At 45.4% G+C, this 19,265-nt stretch overlaps 1 protein-coding gene across 1 annotated transcript in view; it reads left to right on the top strand.

Moving 5' to 3' along the window:
* Window positions 1-8,015: 8,015 nt before the first annotated feature.
* The window catches only part of Hdgfl3 (HDGF like 3), a 54,666-nt gene continuing 43,416 nt past the window's right edge, over window positions 8,016-19,265 (top strand). The window contains exon 1 of the mRNA XM_075952962.1: window positions 8,016-8,591. Coding sequence (XP_075809077.1) covers window positions 8,508-8,591 — 84 coding nt within the window. The 5' untranslated portion in view covers window positions 8,016-8,507. The remainder of the gene's footprint in view (window positions 8,592-19,265) is intronic.

Here is a 19,265-nt window from a genome sequence, read left to right as displayed (position 1 = left end):
GGCTCAGGGTGAATTTCTTTAACAAGCTCTGGGTCCAGGGGCAAAGTGTGTTCCTTTGGCTTTGGTTTCAAGGTCAGGGTGTTTTTCTCTAGCTCTGGTTCAGGAATGAAGTGATTCTCTCCCCGGCTCAGGTCCCCAATCCAGGGTGTTTTTCTCTAGCTCTGGTTCAGGGATGAAGTGATTCTCTCCCCGGCTCAGGTCCCCAATCCAGGGTCTGTTTCTATCACTGGCTCTGAGTTCAGAGCCAGGGTGCTCAGGGATTGTGCTATGGCTACAGACCTGCTGGGGGTGGCCTCTCAAGACTGCTATAATAAAATACTACAGACATTTATCTTCACATTCTGGAGGCTGGGAAATCCAAGGAGCTGCCATTTCCCGCATCTGGTGGGAGTGTTCCTTCGGGTTCGCAGACGCCATCTTGTCACGGTAGATGAAGAGAGGGGAAGAAACTCTTCTACCTCTTCTTATAAAGGTATTAGTTACCCGCCCCAAGAGATTCACCTCATCCCTCGTCACTTCCCAAAGGCCTTGTTGTGGGTCTTTCCCTGGAGGAAACTCGCACAAATGTCTATTCACGCCAAATAGGGCACCAATGACAAACCAATGATTTCACTCAAATTTAGCTCAGTGATCCAATGAGCTTTATTTGGGTTACTTACAGGCATGTGGGTGAGGGCTCACAGAGGGGTGCAGAGGAGTGTGGGTGAGGGCTCAGACAGGGGTGCAGAGGAGTGTGGGTGAGGGCTCACAGAGGGGTGCAGAGGAGTGTGGGTGAGGGCTAAGACAGGGGTGCAGAGGAGTGTGGGTGAGGGCTAAGACAGGGGTGCAGAGGAGTGTGGGTGAGGGCTAAGATAGGGGTGCAGAGGAGTGTGGGTGAGGGCTCAGACAGGGGTGCAGAGGAGTGTGGGTGAGGGCTAAGATAGGGGTGCAGAGGAGTGTCGGTGAGGGCTAAGATAGGGGTGCAGAGGAGTGTGGGTGAGGGCTCAGACGGGTGCAGAGGAGTGTGGGTGAGGGCTCAGACAGGGGTGCAGAGGAGTGTGGGTGAGGGCTCAGACAGGGGTGCAGAGGAGTGTGGGTGAGGGCTAAGATAGGGGTGCAGAGGAGTGTGGGTGAGGGCTCAGAGATGGGGTGCAGAGGAGTGTGGGTGAGGGCTAAGATAGGGGTGCAGAGGAGTGTCGGTGAGGGCTCAGAGATGGGGTGCAGAGGAGTGTGGGTGAGGGCTCAGAGATGGGGTGCAGAGGAGTGTGGGTGAGGGCTCAGAGATGGGGTGCAGAGGAGTGTGGGTGAGGGCTCAGAGATGGGGTGCAGAGGAGTGTGGGTGAGGGCTAAGATAGGGGTGCAGAGGAGTGTGGGTGAGGGCTCAGAGATGGGGTGCAGAGGAGTGTGGGTGAGGGCTCAGAGATGGGGTGCAGAGGAGTGTGGGTGAGGGCTAAGATAGGGGTGCAGAGGAGTGTGGGTGAGGGCTCACAGAGGGGTGCAGAGGAGTGTGGGTGAGGGCTCACAGAGGGGTGCAGAGGAGTGTGGGTGAGGGCTCACAGAGGGGTGCAGAGGAGTGTGGGTGAGGGCTCAGACAGGGGTGCAGAGGAGTGTGGGTGAGGGCTCAGACAGGGGTGCAGAGGAGTGTGGGTGAGGGCTAAGATAGGGGTGCAGAGGAGTGTGGGTGAGGGCTCACAGAGGGGTGCAGAGGAGTGTGGGTGAGGGCTAAGATAGGGGTGCAGAGGAGTGTGGGTGAGGGCTCACAGAGGGGTGCAGAGGAGTGTGGGTGAGGGCTCACAGAGTGGTGCAGAGGACTCTCGAAAGCAGCTGCATCACTGAAAAGCCTACCCTGCTTACATAAACACTCACTGTTTTTTTAGTCACAGGGTGGTCCTTTGTGAATTTCCTCAGTTTTAGGGGCTTCCTGAGATCTGTAAGTTTCGTTTGCTTCCTGAGTCTTCAGGAGTCTCTTTCTGGGAGGGAATCCTCTAATCAGAGGAAGAGCTACACAGCAGGCCCCGGCAACTAATGCTACAAATGTATTGAGAATTAGTGTTTTGACATACAAATGGGGGGTCCTCACAAATATTCGATGCATAGTGATATCTTCTGCTTTAGAAAACTCTTGGTAGCAATAAAACTTCTACCTCATTCTCCCTTTGTCCCATCACTCGGGACTCCATAGCAGACTAAAACAATTCATAGCTCACAAGCACTAGCAGCAGAATGCCTAAATGACTATGTTAAATTCCTTAAGTCTTCTTTTTAGCTCCGAGTACAATTTTTTCTTCTGACCATTTATGTCACTCTCTTTGACTCTATTAAATTGCTATTAAACTCTAAACTCTGACTTTTTTCTTTTCTTTTTTTCTTTTTTCTTTTTTTTGTTTTGTTTTGTTTTTCAAGACAGCATTTTTCTGTAGCTTTGGAGCCTGTCATGGAACTAGCTCCGGTAGACCAGGCTGGCCTCGAACTCACATAGATCCGCCTGCTCTGCCTCCCAAGTGCTGGGATTAAAGGCGTGCACCACTACCGCCTGGCTGTTATCTTTTCTTAAATTACAATCTGCTCCCACATTAAAAATTATTTTTGCAGGGTTAGAGAGATTAACCTAAGCTCAGTGGTTAAGAGCGCTGGCTACTCTTCCAGAGGTCTTGAGTTTAATTCCCAGCACCCACAGGGTGACTCATTGCCATCTATAATGGGATCCAATGTCCATTATACATTGGATCTGTACATGCAGACAGAACAATCATATAAAAAACAATAAATCTTAAATTATTTTTGCGTGTGTACAGGCATGTTGGTGTTTATGTGTTCCGTGTGTGGAGGTTAGAGGTCAACTGTGGGTGCTGTTTCTCAGGAGTCCTCCACTTGGTTTTCTGAGACAGAATCTTTCAGATGTTGCCACCCACGGCGGGCTCCACACATACACATCTAAGTAAATCAAGACATCCCCCAGATTCACCCACAGGCCAATCTGATCTTACAGTCCACCAACTAGACTCCTCTCTCAGGTGACGGACTAGGCTGTGTCATGTTGACAGTTTAAACTACCTAGGACACCATCTCTCCATATGCCCCACCCCCTTTCCACAGCAGCAAAGTACTCACAATTCTTGATATGGCATTGGGACTCCAAGAGGACTCAGGATGGAAGCACCAGGCCTCTGAATGCCCGAGCTTAGAACTAGCAAAACATCATTCCCTTTACACCCTTCATTCCACATCCCCTTGAGAGACCCAAAGTCAGAGAGCCCAGTCTCCCCATCATTTCCCCTACATTGTTTATTCCATATCCCCTTGAGAGACCCATCAGATAGCCCAGTCTCCCCAGAATCCCGCACCACTGCGTTCATGACTCTGCACCTGGTACCACCTCTCTTTGCTCTCTGTGGTCCTGGGTCTCTAGGAAATGACCAGTGCGCACCAGTATTCAACAGATATTCGCTGAATAAATAAAGGAATGGGTACTAATATTGACCTAATGCTTTCTTCATCTACATACACACTAACATTAGAACTACGTTAACAAAAATGACAGGCAATTTTGCAGATTCTTTGAGCATTTGATGTACTCTACATCTTGAATCTCTTCTCTCCAAGTAGCAACTAACTCATCAAATCTATCCACTTTCTCCCCCGGTCTGGAACAGGATGATGAAAGAGGAAGAGAGGAAATGACCTCAATGAAATAGGTTGTAAGCTCAGATTCAGAATTCCCAAGACCTGCAGTAACCTCAGGCAGATCAAGCAGCATCGTCTGTGGCTTTTGCTACACCCTAGATTATCGTGAGAGCATCCTCTGCTTCTCTACCTTCTGACCTCCGTGTGGTTGCTTCTCTTACCCATTCCCACTCTGCTAATGCTGCCTGGCCCCTGATCTCTCCAGTTCTAGCCCATGTAAGCTTCATAGTGCCCTCTGCCCATCTGACACCGCCACCAATGCACACATCAAGTGTGAAGTGGAATATATATGTGTGTATGTATGTATATATATATATATATATATATATATAATTTAGACAGTGCTGAGCACACAGTAACTGCTCATTGATTCTGGGAAAGGTGGGCAGTGATGGGGAGTTCTCTCACAGCTGTTTGCTATGACTTCCAAGAAGATGCCAGTGTCTGTAAGTCCATTCTCTCAAGGAGGATAAGACTTGGGATTGAGTTGCAGGCATTTAAGAGATGCTTCTAGTAGCAGAGTCCATTGAAATGGACTTATGCAAGGTCACAAGGTGTAGTGAGCCGGACAGGATCGCCATTACAAGATGGCCGACATCCTGTCTTGCTGGAAATAAACAACTCCATATTTGGCTAAGCCTTTGAGAGCTGCGTGTCCCCCGCTTCCCGCATGCGTGGTGGATAAGGGTCCCTGGGCCTATCCCGATGCAGTCTGGTGTCAGCTGTTGGTGGCAGCCAATCACAGGGCGACCCGTGTGCCATTTCCAGATATAAGCAGCTGCCTTAGGGCTCTCGGGCCCCTCTTGCTTTCTCTCCCTCTGGCTTCCTGCCCCTTCGCTTCATGCTCTCTCTCTCAACCAAGGGCACTCCAATAAAGCGTAATCTGAGAAGAATCCTCGTGTGGTGGTTGTTCTTTCTCGCTGGTTGAGAAGTCCGCTGCAACAAGGGCTCTTGCCTAACACAATGACTGTGGTAGATTAGGCGCATCTTTCCCAGAATCCTTTAAAGTTACTCTTGACCCTTGCCGCCATGTTAACAGTTAATGAGCAGTTACTGTGTGCTCAGCATTGTCTAAATTGTGTGTGTGTACAGGTATATATATATATATATATATATATATATATATATTCCACTTCACACATAATTTCAGGCAAAAGACCAGGTAGTTGGAATGGGTGCATTTAAGGGCAGGGTGTGAAGGAATGACTGGACCCTTATTGAATTCTAACTTAGCATATGAAGGAGAAGGCGAGAGCAGGACCAACTCAACAAAATACATGGATGGATGAGAGTGACACAGGATTGCAAAAATAAACATGAGCCAGAGGCAGAAAGAAGTATTAGCCCAGGGGGATCTGAGAATACTGAAATTTAAAGTAATCAATGAACATGGATACTATTAAAATTTTTAAGTGGATTTCCATCCAAGTTTCAGAAATAAAATTAATGTGCTTTTGTTGTTGTTCTTAGATATGGTCTCATATAGCCCCGGCTGGACTCATTTTGTATCCGAGGCTAGCTTTAAACTTTTGATTCTCCTGCCTCTGCCTCACAAGTGCTAATATAGCAAGCAGACCAACTTCTGGGACCACACTCACTAAATAAATACATCCGATCGTTTGATACCTCTAAAGGGTTTCTTACTATCTGTCAAATATTGGATTGAGCATTTCCACAGCGTCAGTCCTTTGTATAAAGTGGAGAGACCAGTCAGGCCTTCAGTGAAACCTGCAGTGTTTCCTCCCCTGGAGGTCAGCATCCAGTCTGGCTGCAGAGACAGACGGGCCCTTTGCCAGACACATCTGGCAGTCCTGATCATCATCCAAAGACAACCCATAAGGGGAGTCCCTGCTTTTGTGTTACTAAGTCTGGCTTGCTTAGGGCCTGAGCAATATGTGCTGAGCAGTAAGGCCAGGCTCAACTGAAAACAAGAAACCAAAAGACTAGAGACATGTCTGCCTTCTCAAAATAACCAAAGTCCTGTCCGTTATCCCCTCTTACACTACCTCTAACCACTTGGTTAGCTGTTTCCTCGTTTTTCCTATCTTTAAAAACAAGCCAAGCACCATACAGAATGGCCCCCTCCTGCTTTCTTGCTGTCTTTTCTCCACTGGTGTTTATTTAGTTTTTATCAGAACCTGATGTGTTTACTTCGTGAGAATGAGCGGTCTGCACTTTCTGCATCCACGTTTTTGCCTCTGACACACCTCAAGCCACCGCTCTGGTTTCTTTCCGCCGCTATTCAAACCATCCTCAAAAGGTCACCAGTGACCTCCCAGTCAGCATAATAGATGGGCCCGTCTCCTCCAGCAGCTCGCTTGTCCTCTGTGCCATTTACCCAGACATCCCCTTTCTTCTAGAAATGCCTTCTAACTCTGGATCCTACGACACTGAACTTCTACTTGACCCCAAGCGTTTGGTGACCTGTCTCCAAACTTGGCAATTGCTTCTCTCCTTCGACACACTGTGCCGTAGTAACCACCTGTTGACAGATGTCATTCAAATTTCTACATTCTGCCTTAACCAAAAGCCCACCAAACAGGACACACAGAAGTCTCAACACATCCGAAACCATTTGTGGTCTTATCTGCAAACCCGCCTATTCTTCACAGACTTCCTAACCCTCCCCAATGCCCACAATCCTGTTATTTTGTCTAGAAACCAAGGAATCAGATTTCAATCACTATCTTCCTACCTACTTGCCACTCGGGAGTCAGCCAGTCGTCTGAGACCATGCCTCACTCTCTGATCCACCTAGCCTACACTGGCCACCAGAGTACTCTGTCTAGACCAACTGCGGTCATGTTACTTCCCAGCTCAACTTCCTTCCATGGCTTTCCCAATGGTAACTTCTACTGATTCTCTCCTCTACTCATGACCACCCTGAGTCCACCGGGAGACTGGACCATTCCGCCTTTGCACCTTTAGGGCTTTGGTAGCCTGTCAAGAGATGTGGCTTTGACATGAGGGCCTAGGAAACACTCTACGGGTGCCTATAATGGGCATGATGTGATTTCTAGAAGCATACCATGCACCCGATGATGGTACATTATCAGGCCATCACAGCAAAGGGGAAAGACCTAGATTTATTTTGCAGCAGAAGAGAAGGTGAGCCCACAGAAAAGGTGAGGGGTGGGGGTAGGGGGTGGGAGAATTAAGAGATGCAAAAAGAAAAGGTGAGGGGGTGTATGTGTGTATGGTGTGGGGGGATTAAGAGATGTAGAAAAGAATCTCTTAATGGCTAAGTATGGTGAACAAAGTAAACACTCCACAGAAAGTCTACAGACTGCGGCCCCGTCCACTGGAAGCCTGCATTAAAACAATTTCTGCAGCCGAAGCCAGGGAAACAGATGCCTGGAAAACCCACCTTCTACAGAGGGGAGAGACGGCAAAGAGGGTAGTCCCCAAGCCAGAACTGTCCTCTGCGCGACGTGCAGGCCACAGCCACAGCAGCGGACCTTCTTAGAAGGTCTGTTCTAGTGATGGAAGGAAGGGGCAGCATTCATTCATCCTTCGGGCCAATTGGGAAAAGAGTGAATTCTCTTTTTTACCACTCACCAAGATGTTATCAAGAGTCTCCCTCCCAGAATGTCTTTGAAAGCAGTCAGCTGATTGCCAAATAAAACAACGGCGAACCTATGTTCTAGACCTACTGACCTGTAGCAAGAAATCACCAGAAGCTGCTGTCCAGCGTGTTGCCAGAACGGAAAACAAGTGATTTGGTCAAGCTAAATCTACCCCCCCCCAAAGCTGTTGACCCATGAAGCCCCCACATAGAGAAGCATAAAGGCTATGGGTCCATGTTCGAAACCCGACTATGTCAAGGTGAAGACTGGCCTTGACTCCAGTGAAGCAGGTCGCCCTAGGTGGGTCACACTGCATTCATTGTTAAGGGCAGACCTGGGGCAAAAAAACGCTAGCTCTTTCCAGCAGCCTAGTGACCAGGCAGAGTCCCCCGCGCGGCCATCCCCAGGCCTCGGGAGCCTTTTGTCGTCCCCCTACCCCCCACTCACCAGAGAACACCCACGAAAGTGGCCCGTGGGTGGGGGGCGGTCGGGAAGGGGGGTGCAGCCCGTGGGGGGTGGGCGCGGGCAGGAGGGAAGAGGGGCGGCCGGGTAGTGATTGGCTGGGCTACGCCAGGCAGCTCCCGGCCAAGAACAAAAGAGAGCAGGCGGCGGGCGTCCTCGGAGTAGGCGCTCCCACCCGCTGGGCACCGGCTTCGCTGCTGCGGGAGGACGCGCCCACCACCAAGCCGGCCGAGCGAGCCTGCGAGCCGGGCGGCGCGCGCGGTTTCTCCGCGAAAGCCGGCCGTGCACCTAGGAATTAACCGGCCGGCGCGCGAGGGGAGGGAAGCGGGGCGGGCGGGCGAGCGAGAGGGCGGGGGGGGGATGCTGAGCGCGCGCGAGAACAATAATAAGATCGTGTTTGCGGTCGCTGCCCGAGGAGGAATTCGAAGGAGGCGCGAGGCCCGGAGCTCGCACGGAACCCAGCAAGCCCGGCGGGGAGGCGGCAGCGGCGGCGGCCAGAGGCTGGCGACGCGGCTGCTGTGAACGGCACGCGGCGGCGGCGGCGGGATTCGGCGCAGCCGGACGCGTGCTCCTCTCCCCCGCAGCCGGGCGGGGATCTGCCGGGCCTGCGGTCCCCCCGTCACCGCACACCCAGCCAGACGCCGCTCGCTTCGGCCGCCGCCTCGCCGCTTTCTCTCGTCGGAGCGGCGGCTCGAGGCCCGGCGGGGAGCGCGCGGCGCGGTCCGTCGGCCCGCACGGGGCGCTGCGGGAGGGGGCGGCCTCTCCGCATCTTCGCCGCGACGACCAAGGACGAGCGGGCAGAGGAGGCGACCCGGGATGGCGCGCCCGCGGCCCCGCGAGTACAAAGCGGGAGACCTGGTTTTCGCCAAGATGAAGGGCTACCCGCACTGGCCCGCCCGGGTGAGTACGGCGGCGGCCGCGCGCGCGGGCCCGCCCGCCCACCATTTTCCCTTCATGATGGCGCGCCCGCCCCCTTTCCCCATCAGCACCTCAGCGCGAGCCCCGCCGCCCGGCCGGCCGCCGCCTGGGCTGAGACTCCGGCCGTGCTCGGCACCTGACTTGGGGCCGAGGCGAGGGATCCGGCCCGCTCGGCGGCCATCGTGACGCCCACTTTGGAAGGCGGGTCCGGCCGGACAGGCCCGACGTCGCCATCGTACCCGGGGAGCGGGCCCGGGGTGGAGGCGCCGGCTCGCGGCACGGTCCTGGGTAGACACCCCTGGTCCCGGGTGAACGTCGAGGCAGGAGAGCCAAAAGCTGTCCCCCCCCCCCCCCCCGAGCCGGCGACAGTGTCGCCCGTGGCGCTCAGTCCTGGTCGAGCAGAGGCCAGCGGGAGCCTCGTGGCAGCATCTTTTACCCCGGTGCCATCCTTCACCTTCCAGACTTGTTGAGTTTTCCCTGAGCGCGATCCCCTTGTGCCCCGCCTGTGCCCTCATTGTCCAGGTGCCTCCCGGTGCCCCTCGTCCTTAGAAACTGACGCCAAATAGCCTGTCACAGGCTGATGAGCTCCAGAAGCTCCTTGTGCCTTTTCACCTCCATATTTGTTTGAGGTCAGTTTCCGAACCTTGTTCTTGGCCTCGAACCACAGCCCACGATAGCTATCTTCCTAAATAGCCAGGGTGTTCTCTCGAAAGCATCTACATTTAATACCTGGCATTCGGCATTTTTATTACGCTCCCTGACTAAGAAAGAAGCACACTGCCGGGTGTGTGCGCGCTTCATGTTTTAAAAATAAACCACTTTTACCTTCAGTTTTGTAATAGTCGGCAGTTGACTGCCTGAAATCTAAAGGATAATCAAGGCATCTTGGAAACAATGTTGATGTCCCTGAGGAATAAAAATAGCCAAGGGAAAAGCTGGCCAAAATTGGGAGCGCGAATTCGAGTGTTGTGTGGTAATGAAGTGAAGCTAACAAGACCAAGGGGAAAACACACTCATTCAGGAAAGGAAGTGACATCAAGAGGGGCAGGCTGAAATTTAGTGAAGTTGAGGTAATGGATGGACACAGTCATTTTTGTAAACGTTTGTTTTTGGCATGATTTTAAAATGGAAAGGACACGGGGCCAGGAATTTCGGGGATCTGGCGTGTGTTTCAGGCACTGTTAGGAACCCATCATTTTAACCGTCTGCACGTCCATGTCTGCAGCTCCAACACAGTCGCCTCCAGTTTCCTCCCAACCTAACAACCTCAGGCATCAGGAGAAAAGCTTCACTCAGACTCCATGAGAGTGCAAGAAGTTCTCCAGGCCCTAAAATAAGGCGAGCTTTTCAGAGCAGGATTACTGCTTGATGTTTGGTTTTGTTGTTTTTGATGCTACAGAATAGTATACAATACTCACAAGGGCGAGGTCTTTTCGGGAGCCCCGTGCGCACCTGTCAAGAGGTAATAACAGCGCTTTGAGGAGATACGTGCGTGGTCAAAAGTGGAAGGCCACGGTCATTCCTTACAGTCTTGCCTTTGAAAAATTTCTTCTTGTGCCCCCAAAGAAAATACTGACATTCACATTAGCATATTGCTCTCACAGGTTGGCCACCTGTGGTAATTTGTGAAACCAAGTGCTATGGAAGTGTTTCTAGTTGTTTATCTAGTTGTACAAAAAAAAAATCCCTGAAGGTGTAATTCCAAACCGAGATAGAAAGGGAGATGAGAGAGCAAAAGTCCATTAGGTTTTCAGATTTATAACGGTGCATGGAAGAAAACCCAGCGTATTTCGATTTAACTTTAAGGAAAGGGTCTGACTATGAAAATTATTTTACGATGAGCAATGTTTTGCATTCCAGGGAAGGGTGAAGGTTAGAAAAAGCTCTTTCGAGGTCCTACTCTTGATTGCACATGGTCTCATCTCAGTTTCATGCAGCGTTTTCCCTCGTTTTATACCTACTTAGAGCTGTCCACTGATATTTAAAGTATTGACTGGAAACCACAGCACCGTCATATTTCCAACACTTTCCCCGCACATAAAATGTAATGTGGGGGTTGCAATGTGTGCGGCCCCAAAGAATCACAGCTGGGCAGCAGGAGAAGCTGGGTTTTGTAGGAGGGAGCTTCTGAGAAGTCAGAGCTGGTGGGCACAGGACGGGAAGAACAGTTTCCATGCTTGGGAGGAAGATGCTTGGTTCAGGGTGGCACCTATTGAGAAATGTGGGTCCAGAGGACCCAGGACCTGGAAAAGTTGTCTTCCATTCCTGCCTGGCCTTGACTTTTAATGGTCTGGTCTACTTCTATAGTCTTTCTGAATTTCAATTTAGTAGTCTGTAAAATAAGGATAATTCTCACTACATAAAGAGTTTATTAGTCTCCTTTATCTGTGTTTTTATTACCCACAGTTCAGAAGTACATGGGAGGCATGGAAAGACTGCATTCAAGTAACTTTTATTACAATGTATTTTAATTTTTCTTTATTGTTAATCTCTTAACCTAATTTATAAGTTTCATTTTTTCATGGTTATGTATATTTCAAGGGAAAAAAAAAACAGTGTTTATAGGCTATAGTACTGTGCCCATTCCAGGCTTCCACTGTGAGTCTTGAGACACACCTTGAGGATAAGGAACTGCTGTATCCCAAAGCAGCGTGCTTAAATATTCGTACCTTTTCCATGCTAGATTTATAATTTACATTTTACCACTGTACCATTTTAAGTTAATGTCTGTCAGTTTTCAGCTCTTTAGTAGATGTGTTGAGAAAATTATTTTTACCATGAAGAACTGCAGAGATGCTCAATTATTCAGTGAACATCCATGTATCTTTCACCTACATTTTTTTATTAATTACACTGTTTTATCACATATCTGTTCATATATCAATCTCTCTATCCATATAGAAGTCTATTTTAATGTGATATATTTCAAAGTAAGTTATAGACATTATTATAATTTACTCTTACATATGCTTGTCATTAACTAGAGGTCAGCATATTTAATGGATTTTTCCATATGTGGTAAAATTTACATAAGGGAAGCATAAATGTTCATTCACTGAGTTTGACTAATATATACACAGATACAATAAAAAGTACCTACTGAGGTAGAGACTAGTACCAGTAACTAGGAAATGTCCCTCGTGTCTCTCCCTGGCCAGTCCTGTCTTCTTCCCTTGTCTCCTACTGTTTGCCTCTGTTATTTTAACATTAAAGGCAGCTAGACATTTCTGCGGACTATTGTATATGGCTTTAGAAACTAGAAATTCATCTGTGTATAAAGGTTTGCTAGCTTAAAACGAAAAAGTTAAAGTGCGCTAAACAAGGATGTGAACTCTTGACTGAGTATCCTGTTGGTAAAATTTCAGTATGCATCCCTCATATGTAAATTTACCTTAAAATTGTGTATACCTCTTATTTTATACTACTACTATGTACATTACAAAATAAACATGAATATGATGAGGGTATCTTAGAGTTCAAATCTTTTATGGTCGAGGTATTAACAGTAATGTAAAAAAATCCATATTTTTAAGCCATAGTTTTTAGAATGTTTTTGGCCTGCTCCTTGTGGGACCCAATTGATCAAGTGGTCACAGCTTTTAATCTTCTAAAGAGGTTTTGTTTTTTTAGGTTACACATCCCAATTGAGCCATTTTTTAAAGCTGTGTGCTTGTATTCATTAATATTATCTGTGTAGAAGTTTTTAGTCATTTGTCTGTTTGGTGAAAGCTAGTTGAGTTAAATTCTCAGTGATTCTGTTCAACCAAGCTCTCACAAATGGCAGTAAACCACAGTAAGGCTAAGTAAGGGCATTAATGTCAATTTTTATATTAAATTATAGTGAAATTGACTTTTGTAGAATAGTCTTTTCCTGCCACACACCCCTATGCACCTTGGGTATGAGTTATGAGCACCCTGTGTTAGCCGGTACAGAGACTAGCCTCCAAGACGGTGTGCTTCAGCTCAGGAGCTTTTCCAGTTGGAAACCTTGATGTGACGGACTTCAGTAGTAAACCTATGCGCTGTATGCACAAGGCCCCGAATTTTATCTCTAGTGTCCACCCTCCTCATTGTTGTGTTTTACTCTTTTGACTTTTTGGGGGGGCCACCACCCAGCTCCCAAATAAATCACTCACATTAGCACATTAGCAATGCCCGGCCTTAGCTTGGCTTGTTTCTTGCCAGCTTTTCTTAATTTAAATTATCCCGATTTCTTTTTGCCCCTGGCCTTTTTCCTTTCCTTACTTGTGTATATCTTACTTTCATTCTGACTCCATGGCCGGCCCCTGACATCCTTCTCCCTTGTTCTCTCATTGCTGCTCCTTCTCTTCAGAGTTCTCCGATTTAAACTACAGCCTGCCAGCCCCGTCTGCCTATTGGCTGTTCAGCTCTTTATTAGGACTTTTTTTGTTTTAGACAAAGAATCACAGATTCTCAGAGTTAAATAAATGCATCATAAAAAGAAAAGTAACACACCTTAAAATAATATTCCCCCACTCCCCCAAGTTATTTCCAGGCATGTTAGCCCAAGTCTTCACAAGTCTTTAGTTTCAGTACTCAGGAGGATGGCTTGAGTGCGGGAGTTCAGGGCCAGTCTGGGTAACACACCGAGACACCCCTCCCCCCAAAGTTTCAGTACATCTTTATGTGAACTCTAAAACACTGTTCTCATTTCCAAACTCTGGCCTCATCTACTGGAATTGAACACAAACCTACTTTGTGACATAGCAGTCTGTTGTTATAGAACCAAATAATAATAATAATGTGTTTATGTCCACCAAAAGGTCTGTATAAAAGTGTCTGTAGGAAGCGACTTATCCATAATAGACTAGTAGAAACAGCCAGTGTCCCCTCACAGGGGAATGATTAGACAACTCTGTCATGTGTTACTGATACCCACCCCAAAAAAATGTAAAGTTGAGAGAAAGGAGCCAGACGTGACAGTATAATGAGTATAAATCTGTTTATATAATACTGAGAACCAAGCAGACCTGGCGGTGGAGATCTTATGCAGTGGGGAGAAGCCCTGCAGTTACTCTGTGCTTTTGTCTGTTGGTGCTGGACAAGCTAGAGCTCACAGGAACGCTTACCGGGCTGCACATGTAAGGGTTGAGCACTGTCGTGGGGTTCTACCTTCATTTTTAGAAACACATTTTGGGACAGATGTGGTAAAATGCCCTCTCACACAGCTGATCCTGTGAGCTGCCTGGGTTCGATCTCACCATTTTTAGTTTTCAGTTTTGCTTCCCTTTTGCTGCTAGAGATTGAACTTGGTGCTAGTGCTCATTGAGCAGTGGGAGGCCCTGGGGTCCATCCCCAGGTATTGGAAGACAGGAAGACAAAAGAGATTACATTTGCTGCTTTACAAGTTTCTCTCTGGTCTCCTGTCAGTTCTGACTTGAGCTTCATTTGTTTGCCTGCATCTGTCTTTCCGTTCTGTTCTCACTAAATCACTTTTGATCGTGCTCTAGATCTGTCTCAGCCTCCCGTGATGGAACTTTACAGCAGTGTGCTACCTCACCCTCCTGTATTGCATGAGGTGTCCAACTCTTACTGAAATTTTGTTCTGTGAGAGGCACAGTGCTAGGTACAGTTCAAAATTCAGATAAAATTTGTGGTACTTAGTTAAAAGCATAAATAAAATGTATTTTATAATCTTTATTAACGTAAACGTTTTTGGAACAGTTGGGTTTCCTCACAGAAGCACTGTCCAGGTGGTGATGTTCCTATATTTGTTTGTTTGCTTTTGGCAATAAGGTATTAGACATAAGACTTTATTTCTGGAAAGCAGGCCTCATATTTTCAAGAATTTGAGTTCTTTTAAATCTCAACATGAAGTAAGATGTCCATAATGTTCACTACCTTGGCATGCATCCAGAGAAGTTGTCTTCAGGTAGAAGAAGCCTCTTCCCCAGAGACTGCATTGACCTTGCCAAGAAACGGGCAGATTGTCTCATTTCTTTTACATAAACTGAGAGCAAGTAGGCAACTTATCCTTAATACCAATATGTGTGTTAATTCTCTGTCATGAAGTCTCTACTGTAAGATACTATTTATGATTCTTTTGTAAGGTGGCTGATAGTTTAGCATTATAGACAACTTTATTGGAAGTGTCCTTTAGTATTAAAGCAGTTAGGCTAGTAAACAGGAGAAAGTTTTCTATTGTTAAGAATATTCAAAAGTCAGATCAGAACCTAGTCTGTTTGATGTGGTTATAGGTATAGATAGGCCTTGGCAGAATGCTTTTCTGATCACTTCAAGCCCTGCCTGCTAGCAGGTTGCCGACTTTCACTTGTGAAACAGGTAAAGAAATTCCGAGTAGGAATGTGAAAATGACATTTGGTGATGCACTCTTTTAATTCAGGACCCAGGAGGCAGAGGCAGTAGAATCACGAGGTTTGAGACCAGCCTGGTCTGTAGAGTGAGTCAGGACAGCAGAGCTACACAGAGAAACTCTGTCTTGAAAACAAAACAAACAAAAAAGAATGTGAAAATAATTAGGCTAGTTTAGTTTGTGAATCTAATTATTTTAGACCAAGACTTCATTTTGTGTGCTTTTATTTTTACTTTCTAGTTAGTCAGCACTTTATTTATTTATTTATTTATTTTTGAGTCAGGGTTTCCTCTGTGTAACAGCCCTGGCTCTTCTAGAACTTTCTTTGTAGGCTAGGCTGGCCTCAAACTCACAGAGATCTGCCTGCCTCTGCCTCCTAAATAGTGGCACCACCACCACGAGGCCTGTATTTTATAAACACCAACAGATTATTTTTTTAATGCCAACAGTCCAGCATGAGAGGCAAAGCAGGACTCTTGCAAGGTGGATTTTCATCTGATATAGTTAGCTTAGTATTATAAATGATTTGAACTATTATCAGCTTTTTAAAAAGAAAGTACATTGAATTTCATGCTGTAGATACTAATTTCTCCTGAGTAAAAAGTTATATTGTGTGAATAATATTCATTATAGAAAGATTAATATCCCTGTACCCAGTTACGACCAACATGAGTATGCATTTAGTATGGTTATAAATGATTATGACATAGGTTATTCAAATTTATAACTATAGAACAAGATTCAGAAACATTCTTTTTGCTAGGTCATTAGTTATTCTCTTTGGATGAGTCTCCAGAAATTGTATTTTTGGGTCATGGGGTATGTATGCACTTTAGAACTTTGGATCTGTGTTACTAGCATCGCTTTAACAGAGAAGTTTCGGCTCCCACATGTTCACTAACTGAGAAAAAGAACACCCATTTCCTTTCTAATCATTCAGAGTAAATAGCTTGGTTTTTAAAGTCTAGCACGCATAAGGCTCTAGGTTCTATCTTCAGCACCAATAAATAATCTGTCAGCTCAAATGCACACATTTACTTGAATTAAGTTTCTAATTATGATTAAGTTGATTATCTCTGAGAGTGTACATATTACGTATATATCTTGATAATAGGGTAAGGTAAATATAATAATACTGTAGTGAAATACACTCAAAATTAACAATAAATGTCTTTTTTTTGTTCTTGTTTTAAAACAGAGTCTCATATTTCCCTGACTGACCTCAAATCCACTTTAAAATAATGAATATCCTTAAATTTCTGATCTCTCAGTGTATACCCTCTGAGTGCTAGGATTATGAACATTCATTACCATGAGCAGTTATAGAGTGCTGGAAATCAAACCCAGGGCCTCAGGATTCCTAAGCAAACACTCTCCTGTCTGTCTTAATCCCTGACCATTAAGAATGCCTCAAAAATTTATCAATTGTGCCATTAGATGAAAGGACTGAAGAAACATTTGGCAGTATGTAAGAAAGTCAGATAGATAGATAGATAGATAGATAGATAGATAGATAGATAGATAGATAGATAGATCCTACATCTGTGATTCTGTGATGCTGGCAATCTTAAATCAGAACATTTATTATATTGGTTTGTATTATATTTCTCTAGTCTATCTCTTTAAAAGCCCTTTGATTCAAGGAAATATAAAATAAGTAAGGCAGTTGTGCATTTAGAGAAATCAGAGAACTATTAAAATCATTTCTGAGTTAACTGCACAGTATTATTGACTTATGTGAAGGATTGAAAATCTGTGTGTATAGGAAAGAACAGGTACTCTCCAAACATGAGGTGGGTTAGTTAGGAGTTTATAATCTTCCGGAACCTACTAATTAGGTTGTAAGACTGACCACTGGCCAGTATAGATTCCACCGCTGGACTACTAATTAGGTTGTAAGACTGACCACTGGCCAGTATAGATTCCACCGCTGGACTACTAATTAGGTTGTAAGACTGACCACTGGCCAGTATAGATTCTACCACTGGCCTGCATTTCTGACCCTGAGAACATTTTCCTGAATTCCCTGACATCTGTATGGTAATCTTTCAACTTAATTAAAAAAGTCAGTAAATGATGTTTTTCTATCTCTCCCCTACCCAAATAAGAATTGATTGAGTCAGTCTGGTAAATAACTGATAACAGAGAGCCACATAGGAGAAAGGGAGGAAGGAAGGGAGGGAGGGAAGAAAGAAAAAGAGAAAGAAAGGAAAAAGGGGGAGGAGAGGAAAAGAAAGAGAAGTCCAGACCTGTGGGACGACGTCTTGCTGACAATGAGGAAGCCTGTGATATACAGAGAAGCCTTGATATACAAGCCCCTCACTCTACTGCTGTTGAAGTCTGTTAGGTTGGGCAACAGTAAGAAGGGTGATAACGTTGCAGATCTTTTCCCTAGGGATTCACTGCTAAACTATGCATGAAAGAAATACTAAATGACTGTACCAAACTCTACTTACATAATGCAAGAACCCTAGTAAAAACTTCAGTAAATGCTTGTATGGCTTGGTGGGTATGTTTTTTCAGCAGTTTCCTTGTAATTTTATAATAATCATTTTGGCACTAGCTTATGGGAATTGTGGGGACTTCCCATTGTAAGATTACCAAGTGTAATGAACCATTTCTAGAGATTCCCCATAGCTTCAGAACTGGGGATGTGGGGGCAAGATACAGGACCATGTTGCCGCGTAGATGGGCCAGTGAATAGATCAACCTTCCCGTTTGGTCACTGGGGCTCAAGCTTCATGAAAATTCTGCTACTAGTTTAAGGCTACCCAGAATTGGAGATGTCCAGTCTCCACAGAATGGTACAGGCAGTGGTAGCAACAACATTTCTTATATCGGCAGTGGAAAATTCTTGATAACATAGTAGTAAGTTTCTAATGCAAAATAATGCTTAAGATTAAAGTTGTTAAAAAAAATTGGTTCAATAGTGGTTAGCACATATAAAAATAAGTTTCACAGAAGATTAAAAAATTATGTAGGCAGGAATGTCAGAAAATAACTCAGCTTTAGAACTCTCCTTTTTTGATTCTGAAGTAGAAACTTCGTACTGATGACATCTTTAATTTTAGAGGGAACAGTATTATAAACTCTCTGTTAGTTTTTTGAATTTTCGTATTATAATGCATTGCAAATGAATTTTCCCTCTGCCTGTCTTTGATTTTCAGTACGAGACCAGCTGTTTTCAAAGTAAAGCTGTCACCTTCACTGGCTGACATAACAAGGTTGACTCACTGGTCCTGCAGACGGGGACTCTGTCGCTGTCGTCGGCTCGCTCAGCAGTTGTTCGCTCTCCCTGCTTTTGCTATATTCGACAGTAAAAATAAATACTAATTCCCAGAAACACACCCGAACTTTTTTTAACCAAACCGTAATTCTACATGTGATGCAGCCTGATAGTTTTATATTTAATTTGGTGTAAAATTAGGTTGACTACCAATAAATCAGTTTTTACTGATTTAAAAGCATGGTTTTGGTCTGCTAGGCCAAAGGAAGTTAATCTGTTGTGTATTCTCTGTGTTTATATGGAATAATTGTTGGGTTTTAGAAAATGATGACTTACTTACATTCCTGAATTTTGTATTTTGATACAGCTGCAATCTTATATGAAAGTTGTGTAAATATAAGGAATGAAGCTGGTATTCTGTTAGATACTTTAATCATCCAGGCCTATAGATTCCTTGTTTTCAAATGGTTTTAAAATACAAACTGGAACTTTTCAACGTTCACCTTCCTTCTAATTTTTGACTATATCTGTAACTACCTTGAAGCTATTATAATTTCATGTATGTGACTTACTGACTAATAAGCACCATGTATTTGGTAATTGCATATTTATTTACGGTCTGACTATATAATGTTCCCTGACTGATATTGAGGCTCTGGAGTTGGCTTGAGTTTACAGTGCTAAACCTGTGATTAAAAATAAGGACTGTTAGGTTCACAAAACTGACAGGTCTCCAAGGCAAGTTTGTGGAATACAGACTGTGGAAGGAGAGAATCCAGTCCCAGAAATGGCCATTTTTCCTCTGTGTTGGAGGCCGTGTGGGTCCAACACAGATTCCCTAACTGGACTAGAATGGAGGAGCGAGGAATAATCAGAGACAATTTACACGGTCGTCATGGAAGGGCAAGATCTCTCGAAGATCTCTCGATTATTATTTAAACACCTTATATATCATCACTCACACACAAAATAAGTGCATGTGAGAGAAGAAACATGTTTAAAGGAGGACTCTTGAAACTTTTATATAGTACTTATGTGCCATTAATCTGCACAGACACCCTATATAATAAGGATTACTATCCCTCCTTTTACAGGT

This window comes from Microtus pennsylvanicus, chromosome 18 (genome assembly GCF_037038515.1).
Source record: "Microtus pennsylvanicus isolate mMicPen1 chromosome 18, mMicPen1.hap1, whole genome shotgun sequence".
Taxonomy (NCBI): Eukaryota; Metazoa; Chordata; class Mammalia; order Rodentia; family Cricetidae; genus Microtus; species Microtus pennsylvanicus.
The sequence above is the reverse complement of the archived record's forward strand: the minus strand, read 5'-3'. Positions and strand labels throughout refer to the sequence as shown.